Here is a 17787-nt window from a genome sequence, read left to right as displayed (position 1 = left end):
GTCATCATCAAAATCGATGGACTGCCCCTAAACTAAGCTAAGTGTGTGTGTGTAACAAAATGAAAGTGTTTTTTTCAAGTCACACACATGCACACCGTCATATGTGAGAATCGTACTCATGGTGTCGGCACATAAGACAGGCAAGCGTACCCCTACACCATCAGCGACTCCCTATACAGAGTATATTTCTTTGGTTTATACCCCCCTTTTTTCAGTATTTTATTCTTTTTTTATATATTTTTTTCTAAATATTTTTCCTGTTTTTCGAAATCATTTTTTTTGGGGGGGGAGGGATTGTATAGTTTTGAGCGAGCGAGCGAGCAAAAAACAATGAAAACAGTAGTTGCGCTGCATTGCCGCTTGCTACCTGCCGGGGGCAGCAGAGTGACTGTTTACAGCGCAGCGGCACGTTGACGAGAGCGCCGCAGTACACGGTGTACAGTCTGAGAGTTGCAGTCGGCGGTGGCACTAGTGGGAGTAGCCAGTAGCTCCGAGCTGCCTGCTTGGTAGCGTGGACTTGACACGCTCACTCGGGACCGCGTCATACTTTCAAGCCTTTCAAAAGTTACGCCAAGTCCAAGGCAGCTCGAGCGACAACGTGTCGCTGCGCCACTCGGAGGTAAACGCCCGACTGACGTAAAACTCGCCACTCGCGGGGCTCAACGACACTCTTCCTCCGGGGCTAGCGGACAGACGTGTGCGCGGTGAGGCTAGCTCGCTAGCCTGCTAGCTGGCTCAAACCCACTCGGGCTAGGCGGCTAACGGTTAGCATCGACTTGAGCTAGGTGGCTAACGGGAGCGACTCGGCCTGGAGCCACTCGGGCTAGCTGGCTAGCGAGATCCAAGACACTTCCCACCCCCCTTGAAAAAGTTGTTTACCTCGACTTGTGGATGTGGACACCCCACCAGATTTTTGTCCGCTTTTCTCTGGGATAGGAACGCAAGGACCAAAAGTTCACCCTGGATTTAAGCGCGGCGGCTTTTGCGAAACGAGCAGGATCATGTCAAGCGAGCTGGAAAGCGGTCACTTGGACTCCAGTTTGACAGCGCTACCGCCCGCGGCGGCGAGCTCTCGCGGAGCCGAGCAGGAGAAGCCGAACCCCCACAACAACAATCCCTCGGAGGCTGAGCGGGCTGCCGAGGTAGGCGCGGAGGGGCGACGAGCGGAGCCAGGCGACTGCGAGCCGAGCCTCGACGACGACGCGGTGGCCAAGAAAGTCGTCGAGGCTCCGCCGCCCAAAGTCAATGCGTGGACCCGCAGCACAACGAGCAGGGTGCCGCTCCACAGCGTCCACTCGTCGGCCTCACAAGACAGAGGTGAGCTGATTGCTGGCGAGCGAATGTCGAGTAGGACTTTTGCACGTGTCGCGTATGCGTGCTCGGACTTTGACATTTTGAATAATCCCGCTGGGCCACGAGGGATTATTATTCTCAATAGGCCACTTTTTAATGTGAGCATGTCAACATTTGAGAGGACCCCTGCACCCCCCCCCCCCCCTTTCGCTCCCCCTTCCTCCCTCTTCTGTGAGCACCACGTGTTGATTGCTGACAACTGCTACTTCTGTAGCTGTTAGCATGTAGCCCCACCCGTCCCTCCTCCATCGCCCCCTCCCCCTCCCTGGGAGGGATGCCAGTGTCAACCAGGGGAGCCGCAAAAGGCAGTTTGAAATCATTCCCCATAGTCTCTTATAGTGACTTGGCCTTGATGTCAAGATGTGCAAAAGTTTAGTGAGGTTTTCCGCTGTGCTCCCAGTCAGAAGTTTTAGAAGGCAACAGCAGTGGGTAAAGATTCCAATCACTTGATGCATCGCAGAACTCCCCTCATAATTCCTTTCAACCTTCTGAATTGGTTAATAAATCGCAACCAGAATCGAATGGGAGAAATTGGATTGTGAGGCTCTGACCAACATCCCCACTCCAAAATAAAATAATGTCTTTTGTTCTGTACAATTGGTGCTACACATGGGATCATGGCGCTACGAACCAGAATGTAGTCTCAACATTTGAGTCATTTCAATAGCGACCTTAGGCAGATACAAGTAATGAACACCGAGGTGGCATCCATAAGTAAACATTCTTGAAGGTTAACCTTTGTACAAAGTCAAGCTAAGTGCTGGACTGCACATTTAAAAGAACTTGACGAATTGGGCTGTCGAAATCTTTGCACCAGTCACGAGAGCAAAGTCCTTATTTGGTTTTTAGGTCGTAGGAAATATCCTTTTCTCCAATTCCTCCGCCGTGGGGGCTTTTGTGTTGGAAAGCACACACGACGCCCCCCAAAATTGAGCGCGCCACCACCGCTCCCACTTTGCCAAAAAGTCGCATTATGCGACTTTGACAATCAAGAATTGTGACTCGTCAATGTTGCAATTTGTTTCCTGAAGTTGGTTGCTGAAAACGTCTTTCTTCATTCTGTTCGGTGTAACAAAGCGGCTTTCAATTATGTCATAAAGCGCACGTGTCGTGCACTGTTTGAACTGATTGAAAATGAAATTGTGCCGCTGTAATCGGCAGACTGTTTTCAAGGACGACTCAAGTCAAGTGTCAGCATTTTTTCTTTAGAGAAAGCTGCGAGAAAAATATTTTGCTCTTTCAAGTTTTGGGCCACCTTTGAGGCCCGTTTGCCCCCCCAAACTGTGGGCAACAAAGTGCCCCCGGGCACTGGCAATGTGTTTGAAAGAGAGTCATGCGAGTGTTTGTAAGGTTAGCTTCGCTATATTTGACCGCCGTGGTGACGGCGGCATCATTTTACAGCCCAGACTTCTTGTGGCTGCCCGGCCGGCCCTTTGGCCTCTTATCTCGTTGGCCGTCCTCTGGCAGGCGATAGGGGGGGGGCACTCCTCCCAGGTCTTGCACTTGCAGCGAAGGCCCTGACTCAGGCGGCCGGCGCACGTTTTTGGCTTGGACATGGTGCACACACATGGCAAGCGACTTTTGTTGTCGTCGTTTGACTCCAAAACGGACCCGAATTGCTAACCTCTTGATCGTCTGTCCGCAGATCAGCAAAACGCTCTGAAGGTCGTCCGTGCCAGCAAACCCAGAACCCGAAAATCCAGCAAGGTAAGGACCAGAACTTTTTCTGAATTGTTTCTGAATCTCCCCACGGCAGGAATGCCAGACCTTATTTGGCTTTACACCCCCTCTCCTCCCCCCCACACACACATTGGTAAAAGTGTTATGTTGCAAGAATGGGATAAAAAACATGTCCCTCGAGCTGCGGTTTGACCTGCCGCTGCCCGCCTTCACGCTGGAAAAGAAGTTGTGGGAATTTGGGCTGGCAAAAGCTACATCTGCTGCTACCGCTTGCCAGCACCAATGTGCAAAGTGATTCTTTCTTTCAAAAAAAAAAAAAAAAAAAGCATTTTTAATGAACCCAAACTCATTTGTGTTTGCTTTGTTGACTTGTTTTTCCACTGCAAAAATGTAAATGAACATCAGTAGAGCAGCTCTCAAATAGATGATGACAGCGAGCAACTTCTGACCGGAAAGCGCGAGAATTGTTTTACGCAGTCCGTGAAACGTAAAAAGCTCTGAGAACCGAAAAAGGACAATAAAAAAAAACTTAAATTGCACAGTTCAAATATAGTGAGGCAAATATTGCGCTGAGATGTCGCCAGCACTCGTGCCGGTTGCATGCTGCTTCTTGACGTTCGTTTTGGTGGTCATTGGCCCTATTCAAAATCGCGATTGGCAGTGAAGCAACGTGTTGGACTCGCACGTGGGTGAGCGGGCGTGTTAGCTCAGCCAAAGCCTTCGCCCGACCTCGCTTGTCCAAACTTTGCGAGTCCAAAGTGAACGTTGTGTCAACGCAGCAACTGTTGACCTGATTCTGACTTTTTTTTTTTTTTCTCCCCCCAGTCGGGAGACTTTGGCGACATCACAAACTGGCCGACGCCCGGTGAACTGGCCAAAGAGGTAAGACCGCCATTTAAAAAAACAAACAAAAAACAAAGAGTTCAGATATTGTATGTTTTTTTAAATTTAAAAAAGGCACAAAGTGGACTATGAATTTGATACTTGAATATCCCAGGTATCAAGAAAGGGTAACTTATTTCCACAAGACGTCAGACGATTTGCTTTTCTTCAAAATAAAAAAAATAAAAACACCCAAAAATATCCAAATAATGTCCATCCATCCATCCATTTTCTGAACCGCTTAGTCCCCACGGGGGTCGCGGGAGTGCTGGAGCCTATCCCAGCCGTCAACGGGCAGTAGGCGGGGGACACCCTGAACCGGTTGCCAGCCGATCGCAGGGCACACAGAGACAAACAACCATTTGCACTCGCACACACACCTAGGGACAATTTGGAGTCTTCAATCGGCCTACCAAGCATGTTTTTGGGATGTGGGAGGAAACCGGAGTGCCCGGAGAAAACCCACGCGGGCCCGGGGAGAACATGCAAACTCCACACAGGGAGGGCCGGAGGTGGAATCGAACCCGCACCCTCCTAACTGTGAGGCGGACGTGCTACCCAGTGCGCCACCGAGCCGCCCTCCAAATAATGTCTCAGAAAAAAATAAATAAGAATTTTTTTTTTTTTCTTCTTAAAGAAGAAACAAATTTGGTGCAAAAAATTGGATTTGGAACATATCTCATGGAAATGTGTACTTTTGAATTTCCCTTAGGGGAATGTAAGGGAGGAAGGAAGTCCGAATATACAGAGTGAATTTTCTGATGATGGCTTTTTGTATGCGTCCAGCGGCAACAAAATGTGGTAAACAGCAGCAGTGGCGGTGTCAGCAACGCAAACAAGAAGCCGCCGTCCTCCCGCCGGGATAAGGACAAGAAGCGGGAACGACCCGAGCGCAAGTCCGAGAGCAGCCACGACGGTGGGGGAGGCGAGAGCAAAGAGAACCGTGAGACGCAACCTCGGGCAGAGCCGCCAGCTGTTGACGGAGACGCCAAGCAGGGACGGGACGTCAAGACGGCAAGCCCCAAGAAGAGAGGAGGTGAGGCCGACATTTTTAAACTGCGCCATGCACTCAACGGCCAATTTGATTGGAGCATAAAGTCAAAACATGTCATAACCCAAAGGTTCAACGAGACCGCGATTTAGTCAAAGAATCCCAAACATGTCAAGCACTCGTAAAATGCCGTCGCCGCGTCAATGTCGCTCCAAGATGGCAGCCGTGCGCTTGTGTGTCAGCTGCGTCTGTGTGTGTCGCTAGGTAACAAACGCAAGTGGGTCTCCCTGCCGCTAGAGGACGCCACCCGGGAAGGCAGCAGCGGTGGCGGTCCCGCTGGGACGCCCGGCGGTGGCAGCGGGACGCCCGGCGGTGGCAGCGGGACGCCCGGCGGTGGGAGCGGGATGCCCGGTGGTGGCAGCGGGATGCCCGGTGGTGACAGCGGGACGCCCAGTGGTGGCAACGGGGCGCCCGGCGGCGGCCCCGCGCACTCTGACGCGGAGCCTGGCAGCACCTCACCCGATCCAACGTCACCCAGCCACGCGTTGCAGAGCAGTAACAACAACAACAACCGGCCGCAGGACACCGGCAGGAGTAAGAGACCCAGTCACAAATGACGCCATAAATATGGCGACAAGCCGTCACGCACTCATGCCTGCAAACGCACGCTCACTCTGCTTGCCAGCTTGGAGGAGGGAGACGCGCGACTTGGCAGAGAGCGATGGCGGCTCCCGCGGGGGCGTCCGAGGCCGGGGCAAAGGACGCGGACGCGGCAGAGGTCGTGGTAGAGGTATGTGGACATGACAATGACCCCCAAGACTTTAGGCCAGCCCCATGAACGCTTGCCCCGCCTCCTTCTAGGTCGCTTTGAGTACTCGCAGGGCTACCGCGAGGGAACGGACGGCACCGCCTCTGAGTTCGGCGGCGGCGGGATGGTTTACTACTACGACGACGGGAACAAAGTGCAGATGTATACGGTGGACGAGAAGCTTCTCAAGGAGTACATCAAACGACAAATGTGAGTTCCTCAATGAAAAAATTCAATCGCATGTCAGGATCTCAATAGCACAGTTGTATTTTGTTGTCGTTGGATTGGCTGGCGGCGGCGGCGTCATCCTGATGTGTGCGTTGCAGCGAGTACTACTTCAGCTTGCACAACCTGGAGCGAGACTTCTTCCTAAGGAGGAAGATGGACACGCAGGGCTTCCTGCCCATCTCGCTCATCGCCAGCTTCCACCGCGTGCAAGCGCTCACCACCGACGTGGGCCTCATCGTAGAGGTAAGAGCACTGACCTGGTGGCAACCTAGCAGCGAGCTGATGCATCTTGTGTTTTTGGCCCAGGCCCTGAAAAGCAGCAAAGAGGTGGAGGTAGTGGACGACCGGGTCCGATGCAAAGCGGAGCCCGAGCGCTGGCCCATCCCCGCACCGCCCGTCGTGGGCTCGCCCCGCACCGACTTCTCGCAGCTCGTTCACTGTCCCGAGTTTGTTCCACGGCAGAGCGTCGCCAACGCTGGTCAGCAATCAGCTTCATTCCGCCTCTGCTCTTCTTTACTTGCTAGGCTCATCTTTCACCTTTTGTCCTTTTTTCAATTTTACTTTTCCCCATGCATAAATGTTAAAGCCAGTGACATTTACACCGGAATATTTTCTGGATGAGATCCTGACCAGATTTCAGGAAGTAGCCCCATCAAACCAATGAGATGACGACGGTGTCGTTTCATCGGTGCCAATCATCATCAGACTTCAAATGTTGCCTTTGCAGTTTCATTGAACACGAAAGAGGCTGCCACTGAACCGACTGCGTCTAAAGACCCCGCAGATGAGCCCCAACCTGCCAGCCAGGAAGCGGCGGCCTCTAGCGACGCCCCTGCCGACGCCTGGATCCAAGTGGAGAAACGTCACCGACACGCCTCTGGCAAAGCAAAGGTACCGCGATCGACTGCAATGTCAACTCGAAGTGTCGTGCTTGATTGGCTAACGTTGTCGATGATGCGTTGAAGGAGCGTGGTGAGGCACCGCCCCTTCTGCAGCAGCAGCAGCGCGCTGCCCCGGAGGCCGAGCAGGAGGAGCTGGACTTCATGTTTGATGAAGAGATGGAGCAGATGGCGCCGCGCAAGAACCAGTTCACCGACTGGTCGGAAGACGACGACTCGGACTACGAGCTGGATGACCAGGATGTGGACAAGATTCTGATTGTCACGCAGACGCCGCCGTACCTGCGAAAGCACCCCAGCGGCGACCGCACCGGCAACCACGAGTCGCGCGCCAAGCTTACCGCCGACCTGGTCAAGGCCATCAATGACGGTCTTTACTACTACGAGCAGGACCTGTGGAAGGGAGCCGAACAGGCCGACTGCACCAAGGTAGCATCTTAGCTAGCAACGTACGCCATCGCTAGGGCACGCCATGAGGCCCGACCTCGTCTTTCATAATCCTGACGCAGCGTTCAGACTGAAATTATTAAATATTTAACTCAAACCGAGATTGATCATGTCAAGTGGAACGTGCGCTGCGATCTTTCACTAGAAAAAATAACTAGACGTTTTGCTTGGTGAATATAAAACAAGGAAGACTTCTGAAGGGCTTTTGAGTGAAACCATACGGGCCCAATTCAACGGTAGTTGGCTTTTTTTTAACTGTTCCTCCGTCAATTTTTTTAGGTTCTAAATTCCTCACTTGTTCCCTTTTGCCCTTGTCTTGTTTTTTTAAAACAAGTTTTTTAAGTGTTCAACATGTGGGAAATGTCACGCCTGAACGCGCGCACACGCCCGCATCAAGGTCACTTTGTCCACTGCTGTATAACGTCCAAAGTCCCTTGCGTCGCATCTGTTTAGTGTCTCACGCACAGCCGCCGTGTTACTACTTTCTTATCGGCCTTTTTACAACCAGTGGAGAAAAGAAATTGGAAGGTCTTCCACTGCTGTCTTCAGCAGGAAGTGGAGAACTTCAAGAAGCTGAGCGTCATCAGCCAGGATGAGTTTGACACGCTCACGCCCAAAGTGGCCGTGGACCCCGATCAGGAAGCGCCGGCCCCGCCCACCGCCGGTGAGCTTTGTCGCCACTTGCGCCGCTGGCCCAAGTCGAGCCCACGCTCAACCTTGCACCTTTTCAGGGCCCGCCGAGACGGAAATGGCTCGCTCCTTGCCCAAAACCGTGCCAGAGTCGCCCGGCACCCACCAAGCCCGAACCCCGAGAACGCCGCGCACTCCCGGGCGCCAGGACCCGACCAAGGCGCCCCGCTTTTACCCGGTGATGAAGGAGAGCGGCGCCGTGGATGGACAGGTCAGCTCCACGGCTAACTAATGCCGCCGGAAGTGGTCCTGAACATTTCAGCCCGTGTTGCAGATGCCCAGGAAGAAGAAGACCCGGCACAGTTCCAACCCGCCGCAGGAAGCACACATTGGCTGGGTCATGGACTCGCGTGAGCATCGCCTGCGATCTGCCTCCATCAGGTCGGCCTTGCATCGATGTGGGACGTCCCACTCTCTCTCCTTTTTGTTTGGTTTGCCTGGCCCTGGCGTCCATTTTGAATTCTGCTGACAGGCACTCGCTCTCTGGTCCTCCTTCCCACAGCAGCTCCAACGCTTCGCCCTCGGAAGGGGCTCCGCCCACGGGTGGCTACGGGTGCACACCGCAGTCGCTGCCCAAGTTCTGGCATCCGTCGCATGAGCTACTACGGGACAACGGCTTCACGCAGCAGGGCTACCACAAGTACAGACGGCGATGCCTGAATGGTAGCGACAACAGAGCCGCAAGCAAGCGCTGTGGGTTTTGTGTGCCACCGCCTTTGCTGACGCAGCGTCCCTCTGCTTGCTTGTGCTCAGAGCGTAAGAGGCTGGGCGTCGGCCAGTCCCAAGAGATGAACACCCTGTTTCGGTTCTGGTCCTTCTTCCTGAGGGACAACTTCAACAGGAAGATGTACGAGGAGTTCAAACAGTACTCGCTGGAGGACGCCAAGGACAACTATAGGTGAGGACGAGGATGCCCATGGTCTTTCTTCAAATATTGGCCTCCGCTCAATTAGATGACGTGCCACGAATAAACGATGGACGCCTCGCAGGTACGGCTTGGAATGCCTCTTCCGTTACTACAGCTACGGCCTGGAGAAGAGGTTCCGCTTGGACCTGTTCAAGGACTTCCAGGAAGAGACCCTGAGGGACTTTGAGAGAGGTAACGATCAGTCACCCTCTGGTTTTGTTTGTTTGTTTGTTTGTTTGTTTGTTTGTTTGTTTGTTTGTTTGTTTGTTTGTTTGTTTCAATGACTGTCTTTCTCCTGCAGGTCAGCTGTACGGATTGGAAAAGTTCTGGGCCTTCCTGAAGTACTCCAAGATGAAGAATCAGACTATCGACCCAAAGCTTCAAGAGCACCTCTCCCAGTTCAAGAACCTGGAAGACTTCAGGGTGGTGGTGAGTGAGTCACACTTTTAAGTCGGACCTTGTAGGCTATACTGCACACCACTCAAAGATTTCATTGGAAACGAGTCAGACCGTTGAAGACCTCATTAAAAACTGGCCTGGACCAGCTTGGCGGTCATACTGCAAACCAGTTAGGTCCTTGAAGGATACACTGGAAAGCAATTAGTCATTCTTAGCTCCTTGAAGACCTCAGTCAGATCTCAAAGGCCACACGGGATACCAGTCAGGTCTCACAAGACCAAGGGGGGAAAATGTTGTATTTGACGGCCAAGCCTGGTCCTGGAATGTGATTGTGGGTAGCAGTGAGGTCCCGGAAGGCCAAAATGCTTCTCTCCGTTTCAAATGAGCGTGATAAGCTGTAAGAGTGACAAACAAACCTGTGTGCCAGCAGCCCCCCATGGGAGAGGAAGGAGGCCGGAGGAGATGCCATTCGTCATCGGCGGGGGACGACGGCCGGCGTCGCCGTCACCCCTCCAACTCTACCTCAAAACCGGTGCAGGCATCCTCCAAAGCGCCGCCGACGCACCATAAAGACGGAGGAGCCCAGAAGAAGGTGAACGAGCCCAAAGCGAGGAAGGACACGGAATGAAGATGCCAAGTGTTGACCTGACGTGTTGTTTGCGGCATTTCACTTCAGAGACGCCGTCGTGATTGTCTCCGCAAACGTTTACAACACCAGATGCATTCCGTGCATTTTGAGCCCTCACTTTTGCCAAACTCGATGGATCATCACTTGATCTGTAAACTGCCAAGGTGGCTCCCCTCCTGTGCCTTAATCCGTTCCGCCCCGTCTTAAATGTACTTTTCTTTTCATCCATAAGATTAAAAGGAAAAAAAGTTTTAATTTTGACAATCAAGTCAACACTTTTAATTCAAGTACGTTTTATGCCACCCACATGCTTTAAAAAGTCCATTGTTGACATAATTTATTCTTTTATTTCTGTTGGTTATCGACTTGATTGATGGTGTTGTCATGGCTTTTTGCTTAATTAATTTCTGCTGGAATCATGGGTTTGAGCTAGCCACGTAAAGAAAACCTAAAGTGTTTTTACTTTTTTTGTTCAAAGTTTACTTGATATTACGCTTGAGGCTTTTTGGTGCTTTTAGAGCACTTAAATAGCTTCTTTTTTTTTTTTTTTCATTATTGCTTCAATAGACTTAAAATGGAGGTTTTAGAGCTGAATGACAAGAAAAAAATGTAAATACTATAAAAAATCTTTGGCTATTCAGTTATTTTTTTTGATTTTAGGAAGTGATTGATTGGTAGCGTTTTTTGGAGTGTGTTTTGGGGGGAATAAGTAATGCATGTTAATAACTTGTATTGTACTGTAAAAATGCCCAAAAAAATATTAAATAATTGATTGTATGAATGTACGTTGTGATAAGCTCTTTTTTCATCTGCATTTTTTGTTACATTGTCAAATAATTTAATCTTGTTTTGAATTATGTTAGTTTTTTTCTTCGTCAGACAAATTAGGCTTTTTTTTTTTTTTTTACTTAGACTAGTTTTGACATTTTCTGCTCTTTGAAAGCTTTAAAAACTCTTGATCAGTTCAGATGGATAATTCCGGTTACGTACCGGAAGTGTCACCAAACATCGAAACTAGTCGAGGTTAGAAAAAAAGCCTTAGTTTGATTAAAAGAAAAAAACAAATATTTTGTTAATAGTGACTCATAAAACTCGATTAACAGAATTTCGTGCCAAGTGACAATGGAAAGTGAAACTCGTACAACAAAATATCAAATTTGTTTTTTCTTCAAATATTTGTATCTCTCCAAAAAATGTCAACTGTCTAAATTATTTGGAAAACTCTTGGCGTAGACCAAAGGCGTGTTTTCAATGTCGTTATTTTGGCAGTACGGGTGGCAAATGAGGACAGACATCAGGTAGCAACACAAGTGGGCGGTGACGTGCTGCTTTCACAAACCCCTCGGAAATTTGAACGCCAGGCGTCCAGCGACGTTAAGAAACAAACGTCAGTATAGATTACTTTTAAAGCTTAATACATCTAAGGAACCAGAATATTTGCCATGTTTTGAGAGCAAAGTGTCCAGGTTTTGATGAAATTGACGATATAGTACTAGTCTTTTTTTGCGGGGTTTAAGTGACTGGGAAAAAACAGCAGTTTTCTCGTTATGTCAAAACAACAACGTAATAAGCAATCTATTTCCACAATGCCTTATCCGAAATTGTCTCTTGGTTTGAAGTTTAATGTGATTTTTGTCTGGTGATTTGGGGGCTCTCGAATACCACGTAATGGGAATCCCGTTCTTGTCAAGTTGTCAGGCTTCTTTCCGACATCCCCGAACGCATCACAAGGCCAGGGGCGGGTAGACGCTAACCGTGCAGTATGGCGGACGATGGCGACAACCCGACCGCTCCGCTCGACACCAGCGGCGGCCAGGACGCGGCAGAGGAGCTCGGCGACGGCGGGGGGCTCGGGCTGGGCGGGATGCTGCTGAACGTTGCCGTGTTGCTGGCAGTGGTAGCGGCGTGCGTTTCGCTCTATCGCCGCTGGGCCAGGCGGCTCGGCGCGGACGGCGCGGCCCGGGGCGACGAGGCCTCGGCGCTCCCCAAGATGAGGCGGCGGGACTTGACGCTGGAGCAACTGCGCGAGTACGATGGGCTCCGGAACCCCCGCATCCTCATGGCCGTCAATATGAAAGTGTTCGACGTGACCAGCGGGAAGAAGTTCTACGGGAAAGGTGCGCAGACGCTTTGCTGCCTCACGTGTCTCTCGGCTGCTATGTCCTCAAGCAGACAGTCGGGCGTAAAGTTGCTCTGTGAATCGGGGGCTTGCTTCGCTCGTTTTCGGGGGTCTTTTGTCTTGTTTTGAATGGGGTTATCGCGCTGGATGCTAACGAGTTAGCACGGCCACTCGGAGACTTTGGTGACGTTCGCTGTCGTCTTCATTTGCACAAATGTGCGTTTTTAATTAAGAGACGTGACTGATTACGTGTCAACAATTGGGCGTAGAGTCGCTTCCCAGGCTATCAACATCTCGTTCCGTTTTGATGGAAGTGGGCCTTTTTTCAGGAATAAATGAAGATGGATACGTGCTAATTATTCACAGCGGGAGCACCTGGAGACGCGTAATCATGTTTCAACAAAGCACACTTTGAAAAGATACGTTTCAATGTACTACGTTTCAAAGTACAACATTGGACAATTCACATGGCAACAGAGGCGCCAAGTTCGAGTTGGAATGCTAACGTTAGCGTGTGGACGTGCACACGTTTGCGACCTGTTGGCGGTTGTCATCACACTGCCGTTTATGTGTTGATGACCAGACTTGGAAATTCCAAATCTTCCATGAATCGCGCCCACTTGTGTTGAAACCACAACTGTACCTTGAAACCTGAACCTCAAATAGTGACCAGATTTGGACACCTTTTTTTTTTGGTGGGGGGGTATTTGTGTCATGACACAAATGGTTATGACACAAATGACATGGTGTCTGTATAGCAATTGCATTTATTGGCCCGAATAACACAAAATAACATGTGCAATAACAAAAACATATTTACACTAACAAAATCATGTTTACACTGACATTTTCGAGTTTTATAGTGGTACACTAAATAAAAAAAGACAAGAAATACGGCCATCGGTGCAGCATTTGAAGAAAAAAATAAGGGCTCCTCTTCAGTCCTCCTCTTGCTCAGTGCGTTGGCACCTATATCTGCTTCAGACACGTAAGTGCCTGCCCTGCATGTCAAGCACTCAGCTTCATAAGGCTCACGACCCTGGCAAAAGCATGGGAATTTTTTTATTCAACTCCTTGAACGTGCATTTTCGTTTCGGCATTGCTTGTAAACACTCGGTGTAGACTGGCCAGTCCACCCTACTTCGTAGCAGTGACTAGATTTGAGAAGGGCGTGACTTATTTGCAAACGATACAGAAAAACCTGAAATTAAGTGAAATGGAACGGAGTGGCAATTCTATTGACAATGTACTGTAAAGCAACCCACTTATCCGACAAGCCTATTTTTTAAGCCTAGCCAGTAAAGCTACCATGAAAGTGCAACTGTGAAACCTTAAAACCCTGGATAACAATTCTGCTTATTCTACCTTGCCTTGTCCTGCCTTGAAACATTCCATTAAAACCCCAAACCTTCCAAGTATTCTGAAGCCAACCTGTCCTCGGCGCTGGATGTTTTCAATTTGAAGCTTTGTTTTTTGTTTTTTTGACGTTTTAGAATGTCCCTAAAGTTGAAGACATGAAGCTTTGTTTTCGTTTTTTTATTTAATGACAAGAAGCGCTTCAGAAAAGAGCAAAGATGCCTTGTCGTGCATTACAATGCGACTCTTGACGTTTCTTTAAAGCCAAAGTATTCTATTGTTCTATTGTTTTACTCATTTAGTTGTGGTCTATATAAAGTGGAACAGTGATGCTTTTGTCTGAATTCCTCGTTTTGATACCATCACAGGTCCCTCTTTTCTACTTGTTCTGAGGTGCAGCTCAGAGCAAGCCGTTTTGGTGCGGTCTCTTTAAATGCAAACGAGATACTTCACACCCCTCAGGCCGCAAGATGTGCGCCTCCCTTTCCGGTCGACATTTGTAGTATTTTAAGATGAGGTAGCGTTTACTTTTATTTTATTTGTTTTGATTAAAAGATATCAACGACAGAAGACTTGACACGTAATAAAATAAATTCCCTCACAATATTTGTGAACGTCTTGTAAACAAGCACTGTCAAACAACGACGTAAGCTAATGCTAGCGCTGCCGTTAGCGAGAAGCCAACGAATGCATTCAACACATTGTGTTACCCAAGAATAATACAGCACCTTCCATGCAATTCATCTGTTACAACTACTCAAAATACACCCACAAGAAGTGAAAACAGAGCATTGATGCATCCAACAACGGGACGTTTTGATCTCTCCACTTCGGCATCCTTGAGTTGTTTGGACTGCAAAAGTCTCACAGAGTAATAAACAAGGCGGATTCGTTTTAAACATGGCGGATTCCGCCATGTTTATTACTCGGATTTTCGTTTGGCAACACCCATTAGCTTGTTTGGTATGTCCCGCCCCAACGGATGTGGTGTAATATATAAAAAACACGTCATGGAAAACAAAGAAATCTGAACAGTAAAAAAGTAAAAAAATAGCCTCCCAAAACGATCATAACAGTATCTCCGCAGCACCTGGAGGGATATATTACACTTTTCTACATTCTTGGATACTCCAGATACACAAGAAAATTATTTTAACAGCAAAGGAAGTCGATTTTCCATGATGCGTGGCCTTTAACACTTGATGTACCTTCACTCTGCAACTCAAAGTTCTTTCTGGATTCTAAATAAGTGAACAGCAGGATGGTACGTGGATTCTTAAGCATCTTTCAGTCTTTGAACTAAAGTGAGCGGAACCAAGTATGCTGTGTTATAGAATGCAAACGCGCAGATGGAAAACGTGTCAGCAAATGTTTATCTTTACACTTTGGGCACATCTAATCTGCACGCTGATAACGACACACACTTCACTGGAGCGCGTTTGCTTGCGTGCACGTTGTCGCGTGTCCCATGGCTCGTTTGTGCACTTTGTAGAAAAAATTGCCACAGTCTGGCACCAAACTGTTGCGAGGTCTTTGAAATGGCCCAACGGCGATGCTGCCTCCCCAACTTGAGGCGATATTTGACTGAATGAATTACCGATGACCTTGGCTGATCACTTAAAAATATGTTTAGCATGAATCAAAAAATGGCTCTGTGCGCTTCACTTTCTGTCGCGATGATGATGGGAAAACGGATTTGTGATTCTGTGTTTTTGCCGCCTCAGAGGGTCCGTACGGGGTGTTTGCGGGTCGTGATGCATCCCGAGGCCTGGCCACCTTTTGCCTGGGCAAAGGCGCTCTGAAGGACGAGTACGACGACCTGTCAGACCTCAGCGCCGTCCAGATGGAGAGCGTCCGAGAGTGGGAGATGCAGTTCATGGGTAAAAAAAGAAAATCTCTTTTTCTTCCTGTAATGTCATTTTTGTTTAGGGCTCAAGTGTAAATATAAATCTAAAAAAAAAAGGGTTTGAAAAATGTAGTGGAATTTAAATTTGATGGTAACAGAAAATAAAATGAAATATAAAAATTAAATAAACAATTGAAATAAACTCCCTTCATTCCTTCAATTGTTTTTTATTTTGATTTTCAGAGAAGTACGACTATGTGGGCCGGTTGCTGAAGCCCGGCGACGAGCCCTCCGAGTACACGGACGAGGAGGACGTCAAGGAGCACCCCAAACACGACTGACTGCTTCCTTGCTCCCTAATTTCCTTGCTTCCTTTCTTCCTTCCCCCTTCTGAGCTCATAACCACCCAGGACCCGCCACCATCTTGGGCCTCACTCTCCGCTCTCCACCTATTCTTCTGGACGGGCTTCAGGAAACCTTCTTTTGACTCTCCCTCACATTGGCACTTGCTTGTGACGCCAGTCAATCAAGCCATCCGCCAATCAATCACTTCACTCCCTTGGGCATATATGTGGCAGTACCAAAGGTGGTGCTCTCTTTTGTTGATGATGTCCAGTATCTTAGGGCGGGTGAATGAAGGAGGGGGGGTGGGGGGGTGTCAAGGATAGGGGTCAAAGGGTAGTTGATTGGCGTTCTTAATCAATCGATTCAGTTGTTTACAAGCCAGCTACAAGTCTGTAGGCCCGCCCCCAAATCCGTCTCGTGGTCGACTTTCAAAAAGTGAATGGTCCAAGTATTAGTCGTGCCTTATTTGCTTTGTCGTTCCTGGTGGAGAAGCCCCCGACCCTCCCCACCAAAAAAAAAAAAAAAAGGCACATGCTGATTTGTCCAATTTATCGACTGTATATAACTAGCGCTTAGGACTCAAGTCAGTCACTCAGTGTTACTGCCATCTTCATGTCGTCCACTTTTTGTTTTTCTTCAGCAAAATCACCCCCCCCACACACACACACACACCACCACCACCAGACAGTTTCTGCCCCCCCTTTTCCATTTTCTATGCGTGTTTGTTAGTTTGGGGGAATGTTGCAGACAGTGTACATAATAAATAATATCCATGGTTTTCTTCAAGCATGTGCAACACAACCGTGAGTTTGGCCCCTTTGCCACCGTGTTACGTATTTAATGTCAGCTGAGTGTGTGTGTACGTGTGTGAAAGTATGTGCGTGCGTGTGTGTTTGCGCGCCAGGCAGGAAGGGATTTGTTCATGCAAAATAAATGGTTTGGTTAATAATTGATTCTTTGTCTCTTGTTCAATAGCCACACTAAAACATTTTTGGTCTATGAAAATGTTTAAAGCAACGCTTTCAATTAAAGCCAAGTGACAGAATTGCACCGACGTCTTGCCGTTCCTTCCACGAGTTCAAATAAAGTAGCATGTGCAATTGCTTATGTCACTCTTCTTAATTCCAGTTGGACCAATAAAACGGCAAGCGAAAGAGAACGAGCAGCACGTCTGTCTTGGCGGCTTGTAATTGCGCTTGAAATTCGCAGCGCTACAGATAAACCCCCACTAGGTGTCACTATTTGACTTATTTTTAAAAAAGAAATGCCCGCTGTTTAAAAGATTCATGACGGACACGGTTTGACCCTTATATGGACTAATTTCGAATGTTAATTACAATTTTAAACGCCAGTTCAGGACATGAACCTGTCTGACATATCAATTCCAGTTAATTAATACAAACTATTTTATACAATATGCACACTTACCGGGTTTTCCATGCATAATGCGCAAAATTTAACTATTGTCCTAAAATCTGGGGTGCGCATTATGCATGGGTACAACAATTTTTGAAGAAAATCTCCCTCGAAATAAAACTTGAAATCACACCTTTCTTCTTGTTTGTCAATCGCGCATCGCATTCAGCCATCCTGCCCAACACACTTAGTCAGTAAAATTCATAATTGACGACACATCGTTTGATGCGATGGTGCAATCCTTGATGGTGTGTTATTGTCAAATATTGTTTGTTTTTTAATCTCCATCGCAGACCGGATATCATATGGAGGCCGCCATGACAGTATGCACAGAACGGATGCGCAAGACACGTCAGCTATATAAAGAGCGAGAGTTCAGTTCTCTACCTATTAGTTTCAATTCACAGTTTAATTAGCAGTTTCAATCAGCAAATAACAATATGCGTATTACAGGTAATATTTTATTTCACAACACTTTGCCTTGTTCCTTTCTTCTCTGCTGTTCACTTCAAACACGCTCCATACGAACACAATGCTCTCGTATCAGACGCTTGCTCGATCACCTGCTCGTTTGCTGTCACAATGTACCCTGCACAAATCCGAAACATTTCTTCGCTATCGAGTTTGCTAGCGCATGCGCAGTGATACTGACCGGCAGAATAACATCCGGTTGTTCCCAAAGATGATCTTTTTTCTGAAATAATTTTACGTTTACGGACTTAAGTAAGAGTCAAAATTTGGGTGCGTATTATACATTCCAGCATCGACATGCCATTTTGCATGGAAAAACACG

At 48.3% G+C, this 17787-nt stretch overlaps 2 protein-coding genes across 7 annotated transcripts; both read left to right on the top strand.

Moving 5' to 3' along the window:
* Positions 1–429: 429 nt before the first annotated feature.
* On the top strand, positions 430–10694 carry larp1b (La ribonucleoprotein 1B). Of its 6 annotated transcripts, none has more exons than XM_037242308.1 (19): positions 430–1317; positions 2999–3060; positions 3859–3915; positions 4702–4951; positions 5204–5500; positions 5592–5696; positions 5768–5924; positions 6041–6185; positions 6249–6420; positions 6670–6833; positions 6908–7270; positions 7838–7952; positions 8020–8189; positions 8253–8359; positions 8451–8641; positions 8732–8876; positions 8968–9077; positions 9187–9314; positions 9712–10694. In XM_037242308.1, the coding sequence occupies exons 1-19, from the start codon at positions 1002–1004 to the stop codon at positions 9910–9912; spliced, it is 3255 nt and encodes a 1084-aa protein (XP_037098203.1). In that variant the 5' UTR covers positions 430–1001; the 3' UTR covers positions 9913–10694. The 6 variants fall into 6 exon arrangements, with proteins under 6 accessions (XP_037098203.1, XP_037098200.1, XP_037098202.1 ...); XM_037242305.1 differs by having other exon boundaries at positions 5171–5500; positions 7841–7952; XM_037242307.1 differs by having other exon boundaries at positions 5171–5500; positions 8484–8641.
* Positions 10695–11642: 948 nt separating this feature from the next.
* On the top strand, positions 11643–16531 carry pgrmc2 (progesterone receptor membrane component 2). Its single transcript, XM_037242433.1, has 3 exons — positions 11643–12029; positions 15112–15267; positions 15477–16531. Exons 1-3 carry the CDS (start codon positions 11675–11677, stop codon positions 15572–15574), a joined length of 609 nt encoding a protein of 202 aa, XP_037098328.1. The 5' UTR covers positions 11643–11674; the 3' UTR covers positions 15575–16531.
* The last annotated feature ends 1256 nt before the right edge of the window (positions 16532–17787 follow it).

This window comes from Syngnathus acus, chromosome 22, assembly GCF_901709675.1.
Source record: "Syngnathus acus chromosome 22, fSynAcu1.2, whole genome shotgun sequence".
NCBI lineage: Eukaryota > Metazoa > Chordata > Actinopteri > Syngnathiformes > Syngnathidae > Syngnathus > Syngnathus acus.
Note: the sequence above shows the minus strand (reverse complement) of the source record. Positions and strands in the feature narration are given on the sequence as shown.

Coding starts and splice junctions, on each gene's coding strand:
- larp1b (XM_037242302.1), top strand. CDS start 1,002: ATGTCAAGCGAGCTGGAAAGCGGTCACTTGGACTCCAGTTTGACAGCG. Junction 3,916..4,701: donor CCGGTGAACTGGCCAAAGAG/GTAAGACCGCCA, acceptor GTATGCGTCCAG/CGGCAACAAAATGTGGTAAA. Junction 7,953..8,019: donor GCCGGCCCCGCCCACCGCCG/GTGAGCTTTGTC, acceptor GCACCTTTTCAG/GGCCCGCCGAGACGGAAATG.
- pgrmc2 (XM_037242433.1), top strand. CDS start 11,675: ATGGCGGACGATGGCGACAACCCGACCGCTCCGCTCGACACCAGCGGC. Junction 12,030..15,111: donor GAAGAAGTTCTACGGGAAAG/GTGCGCAGACGC, acceptor TTGCCGCCTCAG/AGGGTCCGTACGGGGTGTTT. Junction 15,268..15,476: donor GTGGGAGATGCAGTTCATGG/GTAAAAAAAGAA, acceptor TTTGATTTTCAG/AGAAGTACGACTATGTGGGC.